Here is a 25,111-nt window from a genome sequence, read left to right as displayed (position 1 = left end):
AAGACTATGTCACTCCCCACACAGCACCTCTGCCCGCAGGCCGCTTGACTGCCACCACCAACAGGGTTCAGGACTCCAGGTGGATTCCTGAATTTTTAAGGCCGCTGCTAGCAGAAGCCGCTATACTAATTTTTCTGGTGCGTGTACATGCCTGCCTAATTTTTCTGTAGAGAACAGTTTCTAGAAAAACCATGGTGAAGAGTATCCGGTCAATGAAAATTGGTGACAAACCTCAGGAACCGGGAAAGGAGAAAGTAAAAGAAAACTCCAAGAAAACCAGGTAGTGTAGTATTTTCAGACAATTATATAATGAGTGAAACAAAATACTACTTACAAAACTATTAGACAACCACAGTATCAGGCAGGTGGAGAATCTTCATGCAGATTTGGTATCCTCTTCAGGATGGGTTGAGTCTCCAGAAATTATTATTGTATTTATAGAGTGCCCACATATTACGCAGGGCTGGACAATAAATAGGATACATACAATGTAAACAATGGGTGACAGACAGAGAGGTAGCTAATGTCTATACAGCATAGCACAAGGTTATCCATGCAAACATGTGATTTTACAGAGACTCAGCAATTCAAGTTCGAGTTAGCACATGGGAAGGGTGTCATTGCTTGGGTAGCAAGATCAAGAAAAACACACTAAAGGGGGACAGGGGAACCTTATAAAGGCTTACAATGTAAAGAGTGGAGAAGGGTATGTAGGCCCTGTCACAGGGAGCCCTGGTGGCTGGAACGCGAAATGCCTTCCAAACGGTTCCAGCGCACAGATCGTGCAAACTGTGGTCGCAGTCAATGCGCAGAAACCATTGGGAATTGGCCGCAGACAAACCAGAAGGGAGCCTGTGGGTTACGTTAATACACTTTACACACTATTTCAGGGTATATCTGCCACGACCACTGGTATGGGCCAGTGGACCCTACCGACTGACTGACTGATCCTGCAAATAAAACGGTTAAAAAACGCTGTATCCTGTCTAGATATCAATATTAGTAGCGACTCCTCAGAGACCTGAGTTCAGTTTCTGTGTATGGCTGTATAGCAGGTGTAGCGGAACAGTAAACGCCTTGGATAAAGTCTTTATTTACGTGCAATATAAATAATTAATATATACAGAAAATCGTTAAAATCAACAATTATAGAGACAAATGATAACACAGTATAAAAGAAACTAAAAGGAATAAAAAATACTTAGATTTGTGGAAAGATGCCCTTTTGTGGGAAAAACTTGTAGAGTTCCTTTTGTTTCAGTTCAAAGTTCAGAGTTCAGACCAGGTGGATGCCAGCATATCCTCAAGCTGGCATAGATGTGATCAAGATGGTGTTTCAAGGTGGAGGACACTTGCGTTTCAGCCTGTCAATAGTTTTATCACCCATCGCTGCAGGGAGTGGCTATGACAGGCACGAGTCCAGCCTCGGGAGGATGGAGCAGGGGCTGTACCATCCTTACAGACCCTCAGACTGGCAGAATTCTAGTTCGGCCCATCTTGGGGTGCACGTGGGGGCAGTTAAAACCTATACCGCATATTCACACTCAGCATGATTTTACGAATCCTAGGACATGAAATATGACAGGTCTATCATGAGAATTTACCCCCCGTCTCTTCAAGCCCATATTGCTATGAGAGTTTAGGGGACAGAGTTCTGGGAATTTCACAGAACCAGCACCAGGACTCGTGCTATACTTTCCCCACGTTTGGCGAAGCTGCCATCTCAGAAACCCCGGAAATATGACAGATCTGGGAAGTTATGGATTATGCTATGAGCCTCAGGTCATTCAGGGTGTGTGCTGGCAGTTGGCTTCCCTTTGATCCTTACCAGGGAGCAAGGTGTCAAGACCTCCCAGGGATTCGTAGCCTGCCTAGCTGAATCTAGGCCTCCTTATCCGAGTGAAGTAGCTGGCATATCCTCTGAGAGGGACCATTAGCTCCCCAGGGGGCCGGGGAACCAGCTTGTTACAGCTATGTGCTAAACGCAATTAACTACCTTTCCCAGAACTGTCTATCTTAAAACCAAAGTTTGTCATTCTGATCCCTACAATAGATGTGCGATCGATTGCGGTGATCAGAAACGACTGCTGGATCTGCGATTTTTATGGGTTTTGGACGACTGGGCATCGCCTGGCGTCACAGGCCCCACCCCCATCCCCTAAGATTGTCTTTACTAAACTATGCCTGACCCTAACAATTTAAACCTATCCAATACTCTCCTGTCAATTTCTATGTTCATATTTAAAGCAATGTAATAGCCAAAAACCTGACCCCAAAAGTATCCTCCTTCAGAACTAAAATAAAAGGATTGGGTGCTCTATCTATGCAAAAGCCCAGCTCATCTACCAAATCTATGAACAACGACACATGATCTCAATGACAAAATTAATGTTTTTGAGGGGCAGGGGCTGTTACTGAACAAAATATCTGATTTGAAGCTGCCTTGAACCCTGTAAAACATACAAACATCTGGTTGTTAAATTGAATCTTGCTACACTAAATCAAGAACGTTTTTATATATTTAACTTTCTAATGCAATAAATATGAATTATTATTATTTGTGTCTATTATCTATTATAGAAGCTCTAACCAGGCCTGGATTTACCTCTCAGGAGCCTAGAGGCACAGATGTCCTGGCACTTCGCCCTTCGGCACTTAGACTTCGCCCTTCATGAACCTACAAACCCCTGCCAAACTGCAAGTGTGATGATGGCTGGTAGCTACAGGTTCCCAGTATTAGGTAGCCAAGTGTACCCTCAATATTAAGTAGCATTAAGCATTATTAAGTAGTAGTATGTTCCCATAAGTATTAGGTAGCTAGAGAAAAACAAAAAACTAAACCTATGTGCCTCTATACTGCAGGGGAGTATTAAGTAGTTAGAGGTGCCCCTGATTGAAGGGAGATCTCATCAGTGCGATGCCAAGAGCAGGATGAGTAACCTCTCATTTACACAGTCATCAGGGCTGTGCATAGGGAAGGAGGGAGGGAGGCACTTGGGGAGGGAAGTTAGCTGCCTTTCCATCATCAGGCGCCAATAGGCATGTGCCTACAGGTTCTTATGTTAAATCGGGCCATAACTGTAACACATATAATGCTCTAAAAACGTCTACTTGTTTAAACTTTTAAATGAGGAGTGCATAGCATAGTTAAGGCCCTGATTCAACAAGCTTTTCTCTAGACTTCTCTTAAAAGAGATGTTTTTTCATCTTTTCTACATCACATTACCTACTGTACCTGACAAGTGAGAAAGTGTGTAAGAAAAGTAATATCACACTTTAGTCCGTTTTTGACAACTTATGGTGCTTTTTGGTGGCTGAAAATATATTTACTGATAAGGTATAAAAACGTCTGTAAGAGAAGAGCAGGGGCAAACCCAGGGTTTTCAAGGGGGGGGGGGGGGGGGATTCCTAAAAGGTCTCTCTCAGCCACATACAATATACAGTATAATAATACGGTAGGACATCATGGTGGGTACACATAATTCAATTTCCTGTCTGACTGACAGGATCTGACAATTATTTCCTAAATGTCCGATCTGCTCCCAATCGACAACAGTATCGATCAGGAGTAGTCTGGATACAGATAATAATGAGGACAGCTGACATTGCTAATGAAGGGGAAAATGAAGCATTCACACAGCAGGGCACAGGGCTGTGCTCATACCTGACTCTGTTAAGTTCCCCAGAGCTGCTCCATGCTCTGTATACATACTGCTGCTACATGTAAAGTCAACTGTAGCAGGGAATGAAAGGGGATAGGCCCCATATAGTGCAGGCAGCAGCATGGTGCTATGAGCTGCAGGATGCCTGCAGATACTCTGGTGTCTCAACTTGTGCCTGTCCCCAGACACTGCACCGACCCTGGTCTGATGGGGATTTTGGGCAGCTGTAATCCCCCTCTGCGTTTGCCAATGAAGAGAGAGAAAAGTTTATTGAAAGACGTGTCTTATTAGCAGTGCATCACATTGCTGGCATTTCGTACTTCTTTGACTCTTTAGAACTCTACTGACAATTAAAGAAAAAAAACTTTATTTATAGTATGTATACCATACTTGAGTCAGTATTTCAGTAGGCAATATGGAGTCATCATATGAGCTTTTTTTTAAATACAAACAATATATCATTTATGATATCTGATGCTGGGATTTATAAATCTGTTTAAGAGAGCTTTAGAATGGGAGTATTATGGGGATGATGCTAGACTAATGAAATGAGCCTATGACAGATCTCTTTCTCTCTCTCTCTGCGCTATAATATTCTAAAACTGTTTATTCCATTATATTGTTTTTATTCTTTTATTCATGACCAAGATATCATCATTATTCTTGGCTGTGTAGAAAACAATCACTTGGCTTACTAAGTAAAGTATCAAAAAGTATAACACATTACTGTATGAAGGGAAATAATCAGTTACATTTAGAACTGTCCACCTGAGTCCCGATAAAATAAAGATAGCACACCCTGTAGACTGGACAGGTGAAATGATTCCCTACACAAGTAAAATGAGCATGGCAGAGATGGGTTCAAGTTGAGGGCCGTTTAGATCAGATTTGCTATAAAGCAAAAAGAGATCTCCAGGGGACAAAGTGTACATATAAGAGAAGCACCTGGTACTTTGGGTGACGGGTCATGCAGTAAAGTTTCTCCAATAGTTACAATATAGGTAGTGTTACTGATATTCTACTATTGTCTTGCTAACCTATACCGCACACTAACCCCTCCACCTATGACTAACACTAATCCCGCACCTATGCATACCACTAAACTCCTCCCTACTGATGCCTAACACCTTTCCCCTGATACGGCGCCCAAGGATCCCCAAGTGCCACTCACTCACCCCACCTCTATGTCTGCCAGTATGCAATGTTTGGCTACATGAAAGCTAAACTCCCAGGTGCCGCTAATTGACCTTCACTGCTGCCACCATTAGCAGGAGTTTCACAATATAACAGCAGAACCACAATGCCCAAAAGCCAAACTCCAAGCAATGCTAAGTAACCCATGCTGCTGGCTGCCATTAACCGTTGTTTGGCTATATAACAGCTGAACCTCGGTGCCCCATTACACAGTAGGCAGTGCCATAACCGCAAATGACGTGGTCTATGGTGGTGCTCAGTATGCCGATAAAGATTGCACCCAGTTTACCTGCTTCAAAAATAATAACCCCATCAACTAGTGGTGTCTAACTATCTAGATTCCATTTCACTAATTATTAAAATAAACAGCTAGGATGATAAAAATGCTGTTTAGGGGTTAGTGTCCTTCACATCTATGTAGTAGTATACTGGAAATGTACTATGCAATCTCATATCATATATATTGCAATCTAATCTCCATATTTTACACATACAGCACTTCAAATAACATGCTTTGCATGCCCAAACGTTAAATACTGCTGGGAGTTATCATGTGTGGTGTGTTGTCATTTCAGTACATCATGACATTTATGAGATACAAAGTAATACAGCTTTAAGATTAACTTTATTGGCAGCTAAAATAATTTAAGGCTGATTTAGAGTTCTGAGTGTGCAGTTTTGTGCTGAAACTCTCTAACGGTCTTGTCAGTGTTTGTAATTAATGTCAGCTGCTGTGTCAGACTATTGATCTGCAACATTTCATGATAGCACTTTTTAGGAATACTTACTAACAAATGTATAAGTACAGGATCTTCTCAAAAAATTAGCATATTGTAATAAAGTTCATTATTTTCTGTAATGTACTGATAAACTTTAGTCTTTCATATATTTTAGATTCATTACACACAACTGAAGTAGTTCAAAGCCTTTGATTATTATAATATTGATGATTTTGGCATACAGCTCAAGAAAACCCAAAATTCCTATCTCAAAAAATTAGCATATCACGAAAAGGTTCTCTAAACGAGCTATTAACCTAATCATCTGAAACAACTAATTAACTCTAAACACCTGCAAAAGATTCCTGAGGCTTTTAAAACTCCCAGCCTGGTTCATTACTCAAAACCGCAATCATGAGTAAGACTGCCGACTAGACTGCTGTCCACAAGGCCATCATTGACATCCTCAAGCAAGAGGGTAAGACACAGAAATACATTTCTGAACGAATAGGCTGTTCCCAGAGTGCTGTATCAAGGCACCTCAGTGGGTAGTCTGTGGGAAGGAAAAAGTGTGGCAGAAAACGCTGCACAACGAGAAGAGGTGACCGGAACCTGAGGAAGATTGTGGAGAAGGACCGATTCCAGACTTTGGGGGACCTGCGGAAGCAGTGGACTGAGTCTGGAGTAGAAACATCCTGTGCCACCGTATACAGGTGTGTGCAGAAAATGGGCTACAGGTGCCACATTCCCCAGGTCAAGCCACTTTTGAACCAGAAACAGCGGCAGAAGCGCCCAACCTGGGCTACAGAGAAGCAGCACTGGACTGTTGCTCAGTGGTCCAAAGTACTTTTTTCGGATGAAAGCAAGATTTGCACGTCATTCGGAAATCAAGGTGCCAGAGTCTGGAGGAAGACTGGAGAGAGGGAAATGCCAAAATGCCTGAAGTCTAGTGTCAAGTACAGGTCAGCGCCTCTGCCGCTGTTTCTAGTTCAAAAGTGGCTTTACTTGGGGAATGCGGCACGTGTAGCCCATTTCCTGTACATGCCTGTACACGGTGGCTCTGGATGTTTCTACTCCAGACTCAGTCCACTGCTTCCACAGGTCCCCCAAGGTCTGGAATCGGCCCATCTCTACAATCTTCCTCAGGGTCCGGTCACCTCTTCTCGTTGTGCAGTGTTTTCTGCTACACTTTTTCCTTCCCACAGACTTCCCCCTGAGGTGTCTTGATACAGCACTCTGGGAACAGCCTATTTGTTCAGAAATTTCTTTCTGTGTCTTACCCTCTTGCTTGAGGGTGTCAATTATGGCCTTCTGGACAGCAGTCAGGTTGGCAGTCTTACCCATGATTGCGGTTTTGAGTAATGAACCAGGCTGGGAGTTTTAAAAGCCTCAGGAATCTTTTGCAGGTGTCTAGAGTTAATTAGTTGATTCAGATGATTAGGTTAATAGCTCATTTAGAGAACCATTTCGTGATATGCTAATTTTTTGAGATAGGAATTTTGGGTTTTCATGAGCTGTATGCCAAAATCATCAATATTATAACAATAAAAGGCTTTGATCTACTTCAGTTGTGTGTAATGAATCTAAAATATATGAAAGTCTAAAGTTTATCAGTACATTACAGACAATAATGAACTTTATCACAATATGCTAATTTTTTGAGAAGATCCTGTATAGCAAAAAGTTAAATAATTTTTGCAACAGGACAAATTATTTTAGCTTGTGTTTATTACATGATTATCAGCATTAATGTTAAAAATAGCTGTAACAACAGTAGATTTAGTACTAAATTAAAATTTCCATACAAATCGTGCAGCAGACTAGAAATAAATCTATGCTTCCAAGTGCTACTAAAACACAGAGATGATCCAAACCCGGTCAATAAAAATTGATCATATAATGAAACAATGCTTATCCACAGATTACCATATCTCTTATGAAAAATGCATGTCAAGACACTCAGAAATACGGGGTTAATGCAATCTGCTAAAAATTAAAGTGAAATTAAAGTTAAACGCCAGCATGTTTGAACCAACTAAACAACCCCAAGGTGCAATACAAGTGGCTAAGGAGACAGAACAACCAAGAGCACCTTCTATTAGAGAAGCTAATACCGGATATTAATTCAGCAACTTTCGTCTCAGTAAGTATTAATTAATGTGATAAAGATTGCAAATAACATTTGATAATACCACTTTTGGGTTGCTTATGTCCTTTGCTTGGGTATCTATGAAAGGAGTAGTTTAAAGTGTACCTGAATTGACATGTGAGCTGAGACAAACATGATCTAAAAGCAAATACTTTATGTATGCAAATGAGGCAAGTGAACTGCAGTTGAGTAAATCAGTAGCTTTCCTGGAAAGTAACTAAAGGCAAAAACAATTTTCTCTGGTTATACAAACAATCCTGATAATAAGAAAAGGCTCAAGAGCTAAATATTTACAGTATTTTCCTTGAGAGCTGAGTAAGCCAGATTGTGTCACACTGACATGGCTGCTGAGCACACATCAGCATTAACCCCTTACAATGAAAAAAAGAATATGAGACACCAAGACATTTTTATAAACCATTGCCACCATACATACAATGAATGATCTCTTCTGTTTATATCAGTTCATTTTTGCTATAAAGTGTAACTGGAACTTACATTTCACATTGCTCCCTACCAGATCAATCACAGAAGCATTTGCATCAATCACAGAAGCATCGCACTCTCACTCTGCAACATTGCAGTCTTTGATTCACATCTGGGCCAAGACACTATATCTCCGGAGTTTGTATGTTCTCTCGGGTACATACTGGTAAAAACATACTGGTAAGTTAATTGGTTTCCCCCCAATAAATATGTTGCCCTGTGTGTTGACGGATAGGTGAGGAGAAGAAAAAGGGGAAACTGAGAAGAAGCAAAGAACTGGCTGATTTCCACTTTGATAAATGTCCTTTTAAAACTCCTTACTTATGAATTGCATTCTGTAATTCTGTATATATCTGAATGTGCTTTAAAATGTATGCATCACTATATCACTTATTAGCAACATATGACCATAGATTTATTTCCACAATAATGAAGAGAAGAGCTGAGTGTTCTGGCTACAGTCACTGCTTTATTGTATTACTGAATCAATGCAAGGGGAGTAATTCACATTTACTACAATCTATGCATGATGTGCTGTGAAAATACCAAAGCTCAGCTAGGTCTAAATTAGATCTGTCATTTCAGATTCTATCTCTGCTTTTTATGGGAGGCTCGAACTGTAATTCAATTTTCAGAGGAAAAAAAGTAGGGATGGGACGAATCCACAATTTCTTCGAATCCGAATCTGGATCCGAATCTAAAAAGGTTCTCGAATATCTCGAACCTTTCGAATCCCGAATCTAACGAATCCTACACATAAAAATTGTGCGATCCGTGGTATAGTTGCCCGCAGTATAGGTACCCAGGCATAGGTAGCAAGGTAAAGGTGCCTTTAGTATAGCTAGCTAGGTATGGGTGCCTTCAATATTGGTAGCTTTCAGTATAGGTAGCAGGGTTTATGGGCCTTCAGTACAGGTAGCAGGGTATATGGGCCTTCAGTATAGGTGTCAGGGAATTTGGGCCTTCAGTATAGGTAGCAGGGTATATGGGCCTTCAGTATAGGTGTCAGGGAATATGGGCCTTCAGTATAGGTAGCAGGGTATATGGGCCTTCAGTATAGGTAGCAGGGTATATGGGCCTTCAGTATAGGTAGCAGGGTATATGGGCCTTCAGTATAGGTAGCAGGGTATATGGGCCTTCAGTATAGGTAGCAGCGTATATGTGCCTTCAGTATAGGTAGGTAGCAGGGTATAGAGGCCTTCAGTATCGGTAGCAAGGTACATGTGCCTTCAGTATCGGTAGCAAGGTATAGGGGCCTTCAGTATAGGTAGCACAGTACATGTGCTTTCAGTATTGGTAGGTAACTAGGTATAGGGGCCTTCAGTATAGGTAGCAGGGTATATGTGCCTTCAGTATAGGTAGCAGGGTATATGTGCCTTCAGTATAGGTAGGTAGCTAGGTATAGGGGCCTTCAGTATAGGTAGTAAGGTACATGTGCCTTCAGTGTAGGTAGGTAGGTAGGTAAAGGGACCTTAAGTATAGGTAGCAGGGTATAGGGCCTTAAGTATAGGTAGGTATGAAGGTAGGTAGGTATAGGGGCCTTTAGGTAGGTAGGTAAAGGGACCTTCAGTATAGGTAGCAGGGTATAGGGCCTTAAGTATAGGTAGGTATGTAGGTAGGCAGGTATAGGTGCCTTTAGGTAGGTAGGTACGTTTAGGGGGCCTGTAGGTAGGTAGGTAGGTAGGTATTGAGGCCTGTAGGTAGGTATAGTGGCCTGTAGGTAGGTAGGTAGGTATAGGGGCCTTTAGGTAGGTAGGTAGGTATAGGGGCCTTTAGGTAGGTAGGTACGTGTAGGGGGCCTTTAGGTAGGTATAGGGGGCCTTTAGGTAGGTGGGTATAGCGGCCTGTAGGTAGGTAGGTAGGTATAGCAGCCTGTAGGTAGGTAGGTAAGGATAGTGCCCGGTAGGTAGGTAGGTAGGTATAGTGGCCTGTAGATAGGTATAGTTGCCTGTAGGTAGGTAGGTATAGTGTCCGGTAGGTAGGTAGGTATAGGTGCCTTTAGGTAGGTAGGTATGTATAGGGGGCCTGTAGGTAGGTGGGTAGGTAGGTAGGTATTGAGGCCTGTAGGTAGATATAGTGGCCTGTAGGTAGGTAGGTATAGGGGCCTTTAGGTAGGTAGGTATAGGGGCCTTTAGGTAGGTATAGGGGCCTTTAGGTAGGCAGGTAGGTGCGTATAGGGGGCCTTTAGGTAGGTATAGGGGCCTTTAGGTAGGCAGGTAGGTGCGTATAGGGGGCCTTTAGGTAGGTATAGGGGGCCTTTAGGTAGGTATAGGGGCCTGTAGGTAAGTAGGTATAGCGGCCTGTAGGTAGGTAGGTATAACGGCCTGTAGGTAGGTAGGGATAGTGTTAGGTCGGTAGGTAGGCAGGTAGATAGAACCCCCCTCCCACGGCCCCCTCCGTCCCCCGTGCCTCCTCCGCTCACCCCTGCATAATAATCTACTCACCTTTCCCGTGGAGCGCAGAGCGGCAGACCTCTTCGTTACTTCCCTGTTCCCTCTAGTGGCCGGACCGGCTCTTACTGATGACGTCATTGTAAGAGACGGTCACTAGGGGGAACCAGGAAGTCGGCGAGAGGTCTGCCGCTCTGCGCTCCGCTATGGATAGGTGAGTGGATAGTAACTATGCGGGCAGGGGGGGCGAGCGGAGGAGGCGCGGGGGGTCGGAGGAGGACGAGCGGCGGATGCGCGGCGATGCGGCGTCGGGATTCGGCGGATTCGTATAGTGGAAAATGCCGTCGGGATTCGAATCCACGAATCTCGAATATTTCCTAATATTCGAGGGATTCGTGGATTCGCCGGATTCGTCGTCCCACCCCTAAAAAAAAGGATTCCCTTCAGGACAGCTATGCACAATACACACAGCAAACTTTACTAACTCGTCCTTGCTTTTCTTTGTCTGTCTCAGTGGCTTGGTTCAGGTTCTGAGTGGATGTAGTAACTGAGTGTGTCAGTACATGAGTAGTGAACTATATACAGTATGAGATTCTAATATCTTAAATACTCTTCTCATATAAATAAAACATTCCCTAGGATGCAAATGTGGCATCAATGAGATGCTGATAATTACAGTAGAAGTTGATGCAAATTGTATGCTAATTTTAAGAAAATCATGCAGCTTGGAAGTGGACTGCAGTGCACTGATGCCATTCCCCCGTGGTCTCGCCTGCGGTTTCTCTGGCTGGCTTCAGGTCCTTGATGCCTTGGCTTCTTAGTCCCTTCCTGAAGCTGATACTCACTTTGCCATTGATTTTACCTGCATATCTGAGGACAACTTTGGGGGGTGGGGGGGGGGGGGGTGACAAAAAGTTACATGCGTAGGTAAAAGGAAGCCTCTAGAACTAGAGTCTAGCTTCCCATGTCCTCCTCAACCCCACCATTGCCGTGCTTGGACCCTCTGGACATATCCAACAAGAGCTTGTTGGATATGTTCTCTTGGCCGGGCTCCCCGTAGTGAATGAGCATTGCTGTACTGCAGCTGCATGAGTATTGCCACACCAGTGCAGTAAGCCAAGTTGCTCATCCACGTTTTGGTTAATGCTACTGTACAGGCGCAGCTGGTGCAGTACAGCTGTGTTCCTTCATGATGGGGAACATGATCCTAAACTGTCAGTGGGTGTAGGCCAGCAGTGGTGGTGTGAAGGAGGGCACAGGAACCCTCTGGACTATCTATAGAGTTCACTCTTACTAGGTAAGTATATCTTTCTATCCCCTGGAGACTACAGTTTTACTTTGTGTTCATTTATGGGAACTACAGCGATAGTTTCCTCCTGCATCCTCCTGCATGGATAATAAGGCTAACCTAAGGCTAACCGAAAAAAAATGAAAGAGAGAAAAAGCCTCTTTGGACAAACACAAAATTACTGACCCAAATGTAGATGTCTACGTGCAAACAGCAAAGTACAGTGGAGCCAAAATCACTCTATATAATGATTTTGAACTTGAAGTTCCACACATATGAAAAACAAAAACCAACAAATTATCTTATAACTCTATACAACAAACATAAGATAAGCAGACAAAACATATATTAGAAATCACAAAGTATTTGAACCCACATAATCAATATGTACTATGGCGCCTATCAAAACCCTTATAATTTTTATGGCCTATATTCCTTACCAAAAGGAAAATAAGTTTCCTCCCTAAAGAAACCTATTTGTGCCTCTTTCCTAAAGAAGCCTATTTGTTGAGTTGATCAAACCCAAAATATACAGATTTTCCCCAAAAAAATCTGACACCCAATTCATTCAGACTTTTACCTAAAAAGTCCGAAAATTTAGACTTACCAAAAGTCAACCTATCAACCTATTACCTGTCCTCCCCCCTTTTTTTTCTTCAAATTACGGTCTATCAAAACGGGTCACTCGCCCCGACACCCACAACAGTCTACGTAAGCAATAAAAACGTCCTCAAAAATAGAGACATAAATATTACTTACGTATACTGAAGATGTCCAGTGTTCAGAGGGATCCCTGGACGATTGCCCCCAACTGAAAGGACTGGTCACTTTTCAGAACCGATTGCCCATCAAGGATGACCTATAAGTAATACTTTGTGAGTTCTGGCCGGCGCCAGCGGTGAGCCTAGCTCAACTACAATGAATACACAGAGGTAGGTTTGCAGTTGAAAACTAGACTGATTTTTGGTCAGCCCGGACTTTATTCTTATACACAATTTCAAAAGGCTGCGCATGCTCAGAAAGAAGAACCTCTGACCTACAAACATTACAGGAAAAATACCGGGGAAAAACATGACATTTCTAGCAGGTGCTATCGGCAGTTTAAGGGTGATACGCTCCACTTCATTCTTAGTTTCATTCGGCCGGTGTGGTTAAAAGTTTCCTGTATGTTCAGAATGGGACAGAATAAGAATATAGGAAAGCAGAAGTGAAACTGAAGTCACTCGCTAGAAATGTTCCCTAACTGTCTTAAGCTCTGAGCTGAAGATATATATAATGTAATTCAGAGATGTAGAAGAACATGGCAGCTATAACACAAAATGGCTGACAGTGTAAATGCTTATAGTGCTTAGGCTTTGCAAACTCTTACAATGATGCTAGCTCCTGTCAAGTTCATCATTGACTCTAGTGTCAACATCATGACAGTGGCTTGTATGCTGGCTGTCAGCTGTCCACTACCTATCCAACCCTGGCCTATCTACTGATTATCTTCTGATTTCTGCCTGCACCGATCCCAGCTGTTTACTGGTTATCTTGCCTGCTGCCTGTCCTGACCCCTGACCTGTTTCACCATGATCTTTCTGCCTCACTTTTCTGTATAACATAAAAAATCCTGGTGCGATCATCCCAACCAGATGAGTGATGAAGACAACCCACCTCCTCTGCCTGATCTGTGGCAACTAGGGATAGTCAGTGAGATGCTAATCATTCAAAGTAATACAAGTATTATGCTAATTTTAATGCTAATTGGAATGGAACCAGTAAAATGCAGCAGGATTCAATAAAAAACAAGGATTAAACAAAAAAATAAATAAAAAAAAATAAAAACTAGGACCCATTCAATCAATTTGTAATTTAAACTTGGCAAGGAATCAAAGAATATGCCAGCAGTATGGCATGATCTCATCCAGCTACTAGTGCCAGGTCTATACACAATTGGAACAATGTATGGATGAATACTTCTCCTACAGAGCTCCCACAAGTGACACACATATACAGGAGTGACTGACTGGCAAGCTGAACATCATATATTACTAGTGGGCAGCGGACAGATAACGTTGTATACTATGTTTATATTGGCATTTTTAAACAATGTGGGGCTGGTGGCCTCTGATTTATCAGTGAAAGGCGGAATATTGTTGAAGAAATGGTCTTTAAAAATTGTTTCAGGTAACAAAACTCTAACGTGTGTACCAAGCTTTATGCTGACCTTATTGCTACACTGTCACTCTGCAGAGTTTGATTAGATAAAATAAGTGGGCCTACAGTACAATGAAGCATTTTCAGGATTAATTTGCCATGAAGTGAATTTATCATCACCAAATTTGGCAGGGCCAATAGTGGAAACATTTTAAAAAAATTGGTAAAAATGTTTTCCTGAATCAGTTAGAGAAACAAAGCAAAAGCACAAATTTTCTTTAACAACTAAAAAAATGGACAGCATAAGTGTTCCCCCTCCAAGAACCGTTAGTCTCTTGTCCTCCATGCAGGCTGGCATTCCCCAGGGAACTCGAAGCCTGCCCGTGTGAGGTTCTGCCTCCTGTCTTATACCAGCCTGCATGATCCTTAAGATTGGGATTATGCTGTGGAAAGGAGGAAACCTCCAGTGAGGTGCCATACACTGTAATGCAAAATTTGTCTTGTGGTGATTTTTGGCCCCAGAATTACAAACAATTTGCCAATTTGCCTTAAAGCATCCTGAGCACTTCTAATGTAAAAATATTTAAAACTAACCTCCCCCTAATAGTAAATGAAATGTGCTTTGTGGAGAGGGGGGTTTCAGAATTGAGTTAACTTACCTAGCCCCTGTCCCTATAAGGCCATCCATCTTGGAATGCCGCAACGTCAGGGTTGCCCGTTATATCCAGTACGTCCGAGGCCACTGGTGCATGCTGGGAAATGCAAGATGGATGCCCTCATAGAGACAGGGGCTACGGAGCAGCCCCTGTAGGTAAGATAATTTACCGCCCATCCCCCTCCCCTCGCTACACACACACACAGCACACATCATTTAGAAACCTCCATTAGAGGGAGGTTAGTTTTAAATATTTTTACATAAGAGGTGCTTGTGTCACTTTAAGCAGAGCAACAAGATTCATCAAGAATATGAATTTCTAATTAACCTGCTAATTAACCTGCTAATCCCATGTCTCCATTTTATCGGTGATAACTTAACTAATATGATATCTATGTGTTATATACAGTACAATTTTTGGGAGGATTAGCTAGACTCATTTGAGTGCTATGTTTTTCCAATACAGTAATTATTTTATTTCCTATGCAGTTTGAAAGAAAAAAAACAATGTCAATGCCAGAGTTCAGGACACTATGAATCATTTTGAGAAGGTTGGAAACCCTGGACTGATTATAGGGGAGGTGCACATATGAATGACATATTGAATATATGACATTTTTTCCTGCTGTATTATGCCATACTCTAACAATTTTCCTGTACATTTATCTCTCAATCTATGTCTGCCCTTGCTGCTATCTTTTTTTCTACTCATTGCTAAATTGTGATACTTGTTATACCCTGAAACTACATTTATTTAATTCTTTATTTTAGGTATTTATATAACATATTACGCAGCGCTGTACAGAGTTTATATAGTCTTGTCACTAACTGTCCCTCAGAGGGGCTCACAATCTAGTCTCTACCATAGTCATATGTCTATGTATGTATCATGTAGTGCATGTATCGTAGTCTAGGGCCAATTTTAGGGGGAAGCCAATTAACTTATCTGTATGTTTTTGGGATGTCGGAGGAAACCGGGGTGCCCAGGGGAAACCCATGTAGACACGGGGAGAACACACAAACTCCTTGCAGATGTTGACCTGGCTGGGATTCGAACCAGAGACCCATTGCTGCAAGGCGAGAGCGCTAACCACTACGCCACTGTGCTGCCATGTATAGTTGTTATCTGTTACTCCTTGCTCGTTATTTTGTTTGATATATTCTGGAGATTGTTCTATAACCTGTTTTTCTGGTACCTTCTGTTTGCTGATCAATAAAGCACCTTTTGAACACTAAGGGCTCTTTCACACCAAGACGTTGCTTCCATTCTACATCTCCGTTTTAGTTGCCCCTATTAAAGTGCCTCCTCATCTCTGTGCTGTAGTGTAGTCCTCTTACAGTGGTTGCCATGCTGTGTCTCCAACTTAGTGTCCCCCCCGCCCCTCCCCCCCCCCCCTCTGCTTTATCTCTTTTATAGCATTCCCTGTATTGTGGTCCCCTTTTAGAGGTCCCTTTACAGTGGTCCATGTGCACCCATGTAGTACCCTCATACTCTGCCCCCTCATAGTTGTTCATGTGATCCCTTAAAGTAGTGCCCAATATTTATTTTCCTAGTGGTATAGTGGTCCTCCCTTCCCCTTATAGTTTTCTCTGGTGGATAGCTGTCCCTGCCTCTTCCTTATAGATTTTCCTGAAAGTCTAGTGGTCCCCCTTTTATCTATAGAGTTCCTCATGGTTTAGTGGGGGGAGGGAGGATTGGACAATAGGGAGGGATTTCCCAGTTTAGTCCTCTAAAAGTCCCAAGCGTAATGAGCACAGGAACATACTAGCCCGCATTCTGTGCTCATTAATTGCACAGGATATGTATCTACAACCTTGTGCAACCTTGTACCAGAGGCTCAGAGGATGTAGACATACTGTAGTATTATTGCGAACACTGAAACTTCACATTGACTTTAGTTATTACCTGCACTGCTGGTAAATTCTGCTGATTGCCCAGATATCTGTTAGTGTGCGACAAGTATTAGACATTAAACAGGCTGAGTATTAATAAGCTCTCAATGATATAATGCAAAGTCAAACATTTTCATATGCTTTTTGGTCAAGACATGTGTTAGCATTGCTCACAATCTCTGCTGGGTTTTACGGGAGCAACTTGTCACTCAGAGGTCTTACGGTAGTAATGGTCATTACAGATTCAGAAAAGGAGCAAAAAGCAATGAAACGCCTGCCTTATAAGCAGGGAGAAAATGGAAATGCTGGCAGTATGCATACAGAGTGGAGGAGCTGATGCAGGACAGCTAGATCCCTTCACTGAGCACCAGACAAGCATATTCATTTTTAAAGTTATCATGAAAATGTTAATGCTGACTTATTTGCTTCTACTGATGATTACTGCCTACTCAAAGTGTGCCATCATAACAGGGGTAAGTCTTAATAGATGTTGCAGCATTAACTTCATCATACTTCATTTATTAGCAACTGTCAGTAGTGAGTGAAATTGTCAATATACCTCAATTTTAAAATGATAAGTAGATGTAAAAGAATTGACTGTTTAGTATACGGCATTTCATCTAATAATGGGTCTCTAATAATGGGCATTCAAACAAAAATGTTCTTGATTATATTTTGCTATTCTTTTACATAGTTTATTGCTACAGGGTTTAAACTATACATATTATGGATAAGCTTTAAATGGGAAAATGTTATATTATGTAATCAAACACCAAAAACATAGGATCTTTAAGGACAAAAGGACATAGCATCTTTAGTATGGAGTAAGCCTTAACCTAGATTATTATTATTAATATTAATAATAATAATAATAATAATAATAATAATAATATTTTAAGTACTACAAGTGCTTCAGTGGTCTTTAAAGTAGAACTCTGGAATGTGCTAAATAAAAGTATTGCTTTAAAATATTGCTAAAAAAAATGTTCTGCTGTTTAAAACACTGTGTGGAGTGAGATAAACTGAACTTTCAGCTGCTTTTCTCACACCTCTTGCTGTATGATCTGTGACTCCCACATAAACCCCAGATATCATTTTACATTAAAATATATTTTCCTTAAAATACTAATACAAATATTATATTTTTCCTTTTAAATGAAAGGAAATAGCTATATGGCATCGATTGATATTTGCTCACATCCTGTTTTATTTGATGGAAGTGAATTATTAGGTTTTATATTGTTTTCAAATTTAAGATGTATTTGTAATAAATATTGACTGTCTATACACTAGACACTGACATTGTTATATTTCTACAACGTGTTTACTTTAAAACTCCTTTAATGTGGCCAATACAGCCACACACCTCCTGACTGTGTACAGGTGGGGTTCACTTATGACACTCCTGCCCCTTCACCTGTATAGGACTGGGTGTGTCTGGGATGGGGAAGAAAGAACTCTCTTCTATGTAGTGCTTCATCTTGAACGTTCTGGCATTTGACTTGAAAGGCATTAGCTGTGCTAACAGTGTTCTTTTATTTCATTTACCTGTTTATGTTTAACTCTTATATGGTTCTTATCAGGACATAAGACAGTAAAAAGCACAAGAAGCACATTTACTGATAATATATTTTAATTAAGCAGCCAAAGAGAAAAATAGGACCAGCGATCAATCATGTGGTCTCCAATCACTCAAAAGTAGATTAAAGAGTAACTGCGCAAGATGTGTGCAAGATTTAAAACAAACATATTTTAATTAGATTGGCTTTAAGGATGGACTAAGAAACAACTTACACAATTAATGTTAAAAAAAATACAAATATCTTCTTATCTTGTCTTGGTACTAGGCTATGAGAGATAAGCTGAATATCTTGAGTTGACATTGTAGTTGTAGAATTTTACTCTTGTTATCATTTTTGGATCAAGGAAGGTGTGAATGGTTTTGAATAGTTTGGGTGGTTTTATATGAAAAATAGTGGCATAAAGCAGTCGGTGGCAATGCACTTACCACACTGCATACTGGGAGGATTTAATAGCAACAATAAATTCTTGTCCCTTATAAAGGATTCTGCAAACATGCTAAAAGAAATTCTGTATATCGTCAGGAGACATCTATAGCATTAAAGATAAACTGAACTCAAAATAATGCAATGAATAAAATTGCTTATTTTTTACAATATTACTTATTATAATTATATTTATATAAATGATTCTGTCATTGTTTGCCCATTGTAAAAATCTTTCCTCACCATGGTTTACAGTCTGAAATTTATCACAGGTGGCAACATCTTAAATCCTAGCAGGTGCTCTGGAGGGGGCACTATTCTGCGTGGCTAAACAGCCTAGGCTACATACCAATATACAGCAATAAACAGATATAGGAAGTGGTTCTGATGCTGAAACCAGGATAATAAACATAAATGTGGGTATACTGAACAAATGACTGCATTCTACTATGTGTTACGTGTTACAACAGTGCCTCTTTAACATTGAACAAGGTCAATTTGCAAAGGGGGGGGGGGGGGGGGAGCTTTTGCTGTTTGCCCATAAGTGTTATTGACCATGTAGAGTGGTATTGTTCAGGAGATTGTTCAGCACTCTATGTTTTTTACAAGCCTACATGGGGAGAAGGGGGTGAATGGTGGTTGGGGGGCTTGGGTTTTAGAACATGAGATGCACCTTTCCTTCCCCAAACGTGCCCCCCAAGTGGTCATGCGTGACCATGGCACACATGTGCCACTGGGGTTACAACCAGTAATGAGGAAGTATGGAGGCCATGAGGAACAGAGGACCCGGAGTTGTATAATGGCAGGTGGCCACAGTGTACAGCTATATCACCATTAACTGCACAAGGGGAAGAGGAGAGCGTCTGCCTCAACAAAATGAAGTGAGAGGGGATAGGAGGGGCAAGGTCAGGTGAGAGCTGAAGTACTAGTGTAGTGTAGTGTTAGTGCATTACAGGTTAGTGTAGTGTTAGTGCACTGTGTAGTGTGAGTGTTATTGTAGTGCAGTGTAGCGCAGTGCTGTGTAGCTTAGCTGGTAGGGCAGCATGGGTTAATGTAGTGTAGTGTAATTAGAGTAGCTATTGGGGCATCCGGTGTTAGTTTAGTGAAGTGTAGTGTAGTGTAGTTAATGGGTGCAGCAGGTGAACTATTACGGAGTGTAGGTGTGGAATTCTCCACTAATTTTGGGGTGTTCAGGACATTTTCTGGTGAACTTTTTAATTGGGTATTTTAGTAATTAGGCTGGAGGATACAAATACATTAAATAGTTCAGATAGGTGTCTTGAGGTATAATAAAGTATTTGATTCTTACTACAGTGTGTTTGTCAGGTGTATGATAACAACTAATACTTGCTGGCTGATGGTAGCTTGCCATCAAGCAATTGCCATGAAGTCACACACAGAGTCTTTTTACTGCAAAGCCTCAATGGCTTGGTAAGGTGAGTAATCTTTTGTCATAACATCATAACAAGTCACTAACCACCACCACCAGCTCTTCACTTTCGTCAGAATTCAGTCTCAGCTAGCTGCCAGTTTTGAAGTATAATGTGTAGACAAGGTTTGATGGATTCTGATGGGCTTGAAAGAAAGATTCAGCTATGGATCAGCTGCATAACAATGGTTACTGTCCTAAACTCAAATACTCTTGAGTGTCCACTAGTCACTTGGATGCTGGCAGTTGACTATAACAAAGCTGATGCTGGTACAGTGGTACTCAGTAGGGACAAGCAAGCATATTTTACTAGCTGCAATCTATGTTTTCACCATGGCATGAATTTTCCAGAATATTTCTTTGATTATGTCATGTTGAACTGCATGTCGTAGCACTTAGTGAGTACGATCAGCCAGTTGAATGTTCCCAGGTATTGTTGCTAACTCTACAGACAGCCACAACAGCAAATCATAATAAAGTAATTCTTCTCCCTATGTAGAACTGGTAGGCTTGCAGTTCACAAGGGGATAGATTGGATTAAAAATCTACAGCAGTCTTGCCGCTGACAGTCTGGAGAAGAAACATAACTGTAGTTAGCCAGGTAACTATTGCTGTCTGTGGTGCCTTATTGATATTCCTCACCGTATATTTTTTCACTGAGATTCTTAACATTTCTTTCCACAATGCTATTTATTTTTGATGCATCATATTACTGTATACATGGGAACCTAGCTTTGTTTACTGCTTATGCAGTGGGTTTATGCAATTTTGATCATCACAGTTTGCAGAAGCTGTTTTTTTTTACTACCTATTTACTTGTATTTTATATTAGTGTACAGTGTACACAGACACCCAGCAGTTTGTGTTGTATCAGCATCAATCCTTTTTGAGGGATTGCACAGTTTTGACCTCACTGTTTTCAAAAGCTGTTATTTTTCTAAATAATATAAAATACTATCTATCTATCTATCTATCTATCTATCTCATAAAATGATAATCATTTTTGGCAAATGTTTGTTTTTAGCAAGCACACTGATCTTTGTATTCTGCCACCACTATTATCCCTTGTATCTCTTTTTTCCTGTTGTCTACCTCAAATAGGTAAAAAAAAGTTGCAAATAAAATAATGAGACTGAGACAAATGAAAGGTCCCTGGTAGTATTGGTATGGGGATACAATGTAACCTATAGTTCATATCAACAAACACCTCCTCAAAGCAGTGCCGAAAGTGCTGATGATGACTTAGGGGCATGCAACAAGACTGTGCTACAATTTTTTGAGACAAAAAAGGTAAGAAGTTGTTGTAACTTGTAAAGATCCTTCTGATGCTCAAAAAGAACAGCAAGGCCTTGGGTATGAGTCATCATGCATCTTATGTTAATCTGGGGCCGGGGTGATGCAGAAGAGGATGAGGACAGGCTTTTGTTAAGTAGCAGCAGTGATGAACATTTGAAGTCATTACTACTGGCAGGACAGAAGCAAACTAGACCAATGGGAAGAAATACCACTAGGCAATTAAGATTGACAGGCGGATCACAAAATGCAGTATACCAAGGCAACGGTCAACATGCATCCAAACTCAAGAGAGTGCAGCAGGAGTCAGTAAAGCATAGTTGTAGACATAGACCTTTCAGCTGTCTTGTTGGGGAAAAATTGCAATCCAGATTTGCAGCCAGTGGATCAGAAAATGGCAGAAGGGGAATTTGGAAATTAGAGGGTTTCCCCCCCCCCCCCCCCATATGAAATAGCACCATAGCTTTCAGTGGGAGCAGTGTAAAGGTGCAAGGGAACAGGGCTTCCTTCTGTACTTCTTCTCATTCTCCACATTCTTATGTATGTTCAACCTGCAACAAGCTTCCGAAATAAGTAACATCTGTGAAACACCCTCTGTCCCTGTTAACACTAGTAATTCCTTTGGCAGCCTAAACTAGGAGGAACTGACTTCTGGTTCTCATGACAGCCAACTAGGACACAGATAATATCAAAGAGGAGGTCCCATGCCCCCAGCCATCCTCACATCCAAAACTAAATGCCGGACTGTCCAAATGGTTCGGAGTTTAGAAACTAACATTTTGTTATGTAGGTGCTGACACTTTCTGTGTCCTAATGCCTTTGGAAATTCTGAATAGGCAGATCTCAAGTAATTTCTATTTTTTTTCAATTTGTTTCAAAAGATTACCCATTAGATTTAATATAAACAAAGAATATAATGAAAACTCATTGAAGCTATGGCATATTCCATTGATATTATGAATGAGATGTCAAAAATATATGGAGTCAGTGGCAGCAGGAGTGTGTAATTAAGCTTTGCTTTAACTTTCTACCTTGGTACTGCATTTAGGAGAACAAAAGTTAATGTCTGCAACAGCTAGATCAATAGTAAGGTGGCTACATTTAATACATTTTTTATATATTTATTTTCAATATGAGAATTACAATCCATTTTGATTAATTGCAACATTTGAAAAATCTGACAAATGTAACACACACATTGCGATGATATATGTGGTGATGATGATATGTATGGTAATATGCAAAACATGGTGGCCATTTTTGATTAGTATCTAAGGTAGCCTCCATCTTGTTTGTCTACCTCACATGTGTAGGGCTATGACATAGTTGTCGCCTGGAAATAGTACATTTGCATCTAAAGGTGAACTCTTGTGAATAGTAGGAGCAGGAAATGCTAAATTGGTTTGCTAGCCTCCAGTAAGGAAATGTCTAATTAGGCCAACAGCCAGCCATGTCCTTACCTTTGGTCTGCTATGAAATACTGTTTCATATGTGTATTTTGCTCTGGAGTGAGTGTCACCTGTAAGTTGTAGTAGGGAAGTCTAGAGTGCCTATAACAAGGAAATGGGTAATTCGATTATTAGCCAGCCATTGTCCAGAATTCACACCTGGACTGGCTGCAGTGTGCTTTGATGCAGATCAACCCAGGACAGAAGCCAGCAATTTACATACAACAGCCTGCTGGAATGTTAAAGTGGATCCGAGATGAACTTTTACTCATTGCATAATTGTGTTCCTTTCCTATTGTTTATAGGGCATTCCTCAAGCCAAATACTTTTTTGTTTTTGTTTTAATACTCTAAGTCCCTATAAACTAAACAAGCCACGCCCACAGGTTTTCAGAGAGCCAAGGCACTTTCAGACCGTAGCAAGGGCTCAAGGGAGCTCAGTCTGGGCAGGAGGAGGGGGAGGTATTACTAGCCAGAGATTTCAGAGGCAGAGGGGAGGAGGGAGGAGGAGGGGGTAGGCTTTTTTGCTCAAGATGCAGGATACAGGAATATCATATTCTATTAAAGTTGTTTGCAGCTAGATGTGCTGTGTAAACTATCTAAACTTTAGATAAGATATATAGACAAGTTACTTGTTATAGTTAGTTTTTCATCTCGGATCCGCTTTAAAGAACTCTAGGCCAGCCAGGAAGCCCTTACTCAGAAGTCTTTTGATGTGTGTGTTAAAATACAATTTTACCTATGAAAATTAGATCTATGGGGAGATGGGAGATGTCTGGAAATTTAATTAAAACTAACCCCCCCCCCCCCCCTTCCAAACAGGCTTGTAGCCTCAAGGCATATCTTACAGCATAAAAGGCAGGGGCAGATACGTAAAAATCAGTCCGCTCCTGATGGTAGCTGAGCTAGGTGGACTCCTGAAACAATCAGAACAATCAGAACTGTGTCTGTGAGTTAAAGGTTCTTCTATCTTGATTCCTGTTTATTTTGGTAAGCAAATATCCTTGTGTGTATCTTTGTTTCTTATACTTTGTAATTTTTACTTTGTTTTTGTAAATCTTTTATATATATTACTTTCTGCACTGTTCCACTTTTTTCTGGAATATTAAATATTTATTTAATAAGTTTGACGTCTGATGTACTAAACCAGCTCATAGCCTAGAGAGAGACTGCAGTGTAATTTGCGTTACAAGTTCAGTGCCTGGTTGTGCCTTGCTACTGTGTGATTGTGTTGTGTGTGTGGCGTTTCCGTATTTGGCCTAAGCGCGAAGCTGACCCAAAGCTGACCCAAATACGAAAACGCTGGAGTGCAGACCACTCGACAGCAGATCCAGATCCTGCACCCACTAGTTTGGAATGTAGGGGGTTGAGCGTTTTGAACTTTGTATTTTTCACTCGACAGCAGAGTGGGAATTGTTGAAGTGTCTAGCAGCAGCTAGTGGTGGCAGTGAGAAGTGTTTTTGAGGGGTGACAGCCTTGTGTTAACTTAAATAAGGCTGCTTCCCCTTGCGATCTAATCTAACCCCCAGTCGGGAACCGTCGCTGCAGGCTTGCCGTGGGGCCGGTTCCTGACACACATGTAATCAGTTTTTCATCAATTATGAAAAAAAATATTGAAAACATTGAAATAATTACTTAGTTAAGCAAGGAATTTACAATCTACCCTGGACCACTCAATTTTCATAAAAATTGATCAGAAAAATCAGCCACTCCCAATTAAGTTGTATTGATAAAAATTGAACATTTAATCAATCATCACGGTGGCGTAGTGGTTAGTGCTCTTGCTATGCAGCGCTGGGTCCCTGGATTGAATCCCAGCCAGGTCAACATCTGCAAGGAGTTTGTATGTTCTTCCTGGTAGAAGCCCCAGGTGAGTAAAACACTTATTTTTTTGCCTTAAGTGACCCTTTAAACTAGACTTTGTTGTCTACTTTATTTAATGGTGTGTTCATGCATTCTTTATAAACAAATGTGTCTCTTACCTTTCTCCTTTTTGTTATCAGATACATATTTTCAGTAATGTCTGAACCAGATATTGATAGACAAGTATGCAGCTTTTTTGTATACTGATATTTCAGCAGCTTTCAGGAAATAACTTTTAATAGTGACTCTTGCAAATTTAAAACAATGTATTTATTTTTCTATGGGAAAGCAGAATCAGCTTTTTTTTTCCTTTGCAAACAGCTGCATTGTAAGATAAAAAGATTTATTGCAACACGCTAATAGTTGTGGAGTAAGGCAGTGTAGGAGATGTGTATTACTACTAAGACATACAGCAATGGTATTGGCTCACAGTGATGACAGGGTCAGGAGCCAATGAAATTGGCTCCTGACCGGCTCACAGAGCTTTGCCGTCATATA

The 25,111-nt window shown here is 41.0% G+C and overlaps 1 protein-coding gene across 2 annotated transcripts in view; it reads left to right on the top strand.

Annotated features, from left to right (window-relative positions):
* PROK1 (prokineticin 1) overlaps positions 1-25,111 on the top strand; it is an 88,225-nt gene that overhangs the window by 47,089 nt on the left and 16,025 nt on the right. For both annotated transcript variants that reach the window (XR_011025869.1, XM_068265544.1), the window contains exons 2-3: positions 2,581-2,740; positions 8,245-8,390. Coding sequence is in view for 1 of the 2 variants with exons in the window: in XM_068265544.1 (XP_068121645.1) it covers positions 8,355-8,390 (36 nt within the window). In the remaining variant the exon portion in view is untranslated. The remainder of the gene's footprint in view (positions 1-2,580; positions 2,741-8,244; positions 8,391-25,111) is intronic.

The sequence above is a fragment of the Hyperolius riggenbachi genome, chromosome 2 (assembly GCF_040937935.1).
Source record: "Hyperolius riggenbachi isolate aHypRig1 chromosome 2, aHypRig1.pri, whole genome shotgun sequence".
In the NCBI taxonomy this organism is placed as follows: Eukaryota; Metazoa; Chordata; class Amphibia; order Anura; family Hyperoliidae; genus Hyperolius; species Hyperolius riggenbachi.
The sequence above is the reverse complement of the archived record's forward strand: the minus strand, read 5'-3'. Positions and strand labels throughout refer to the sequence as shown.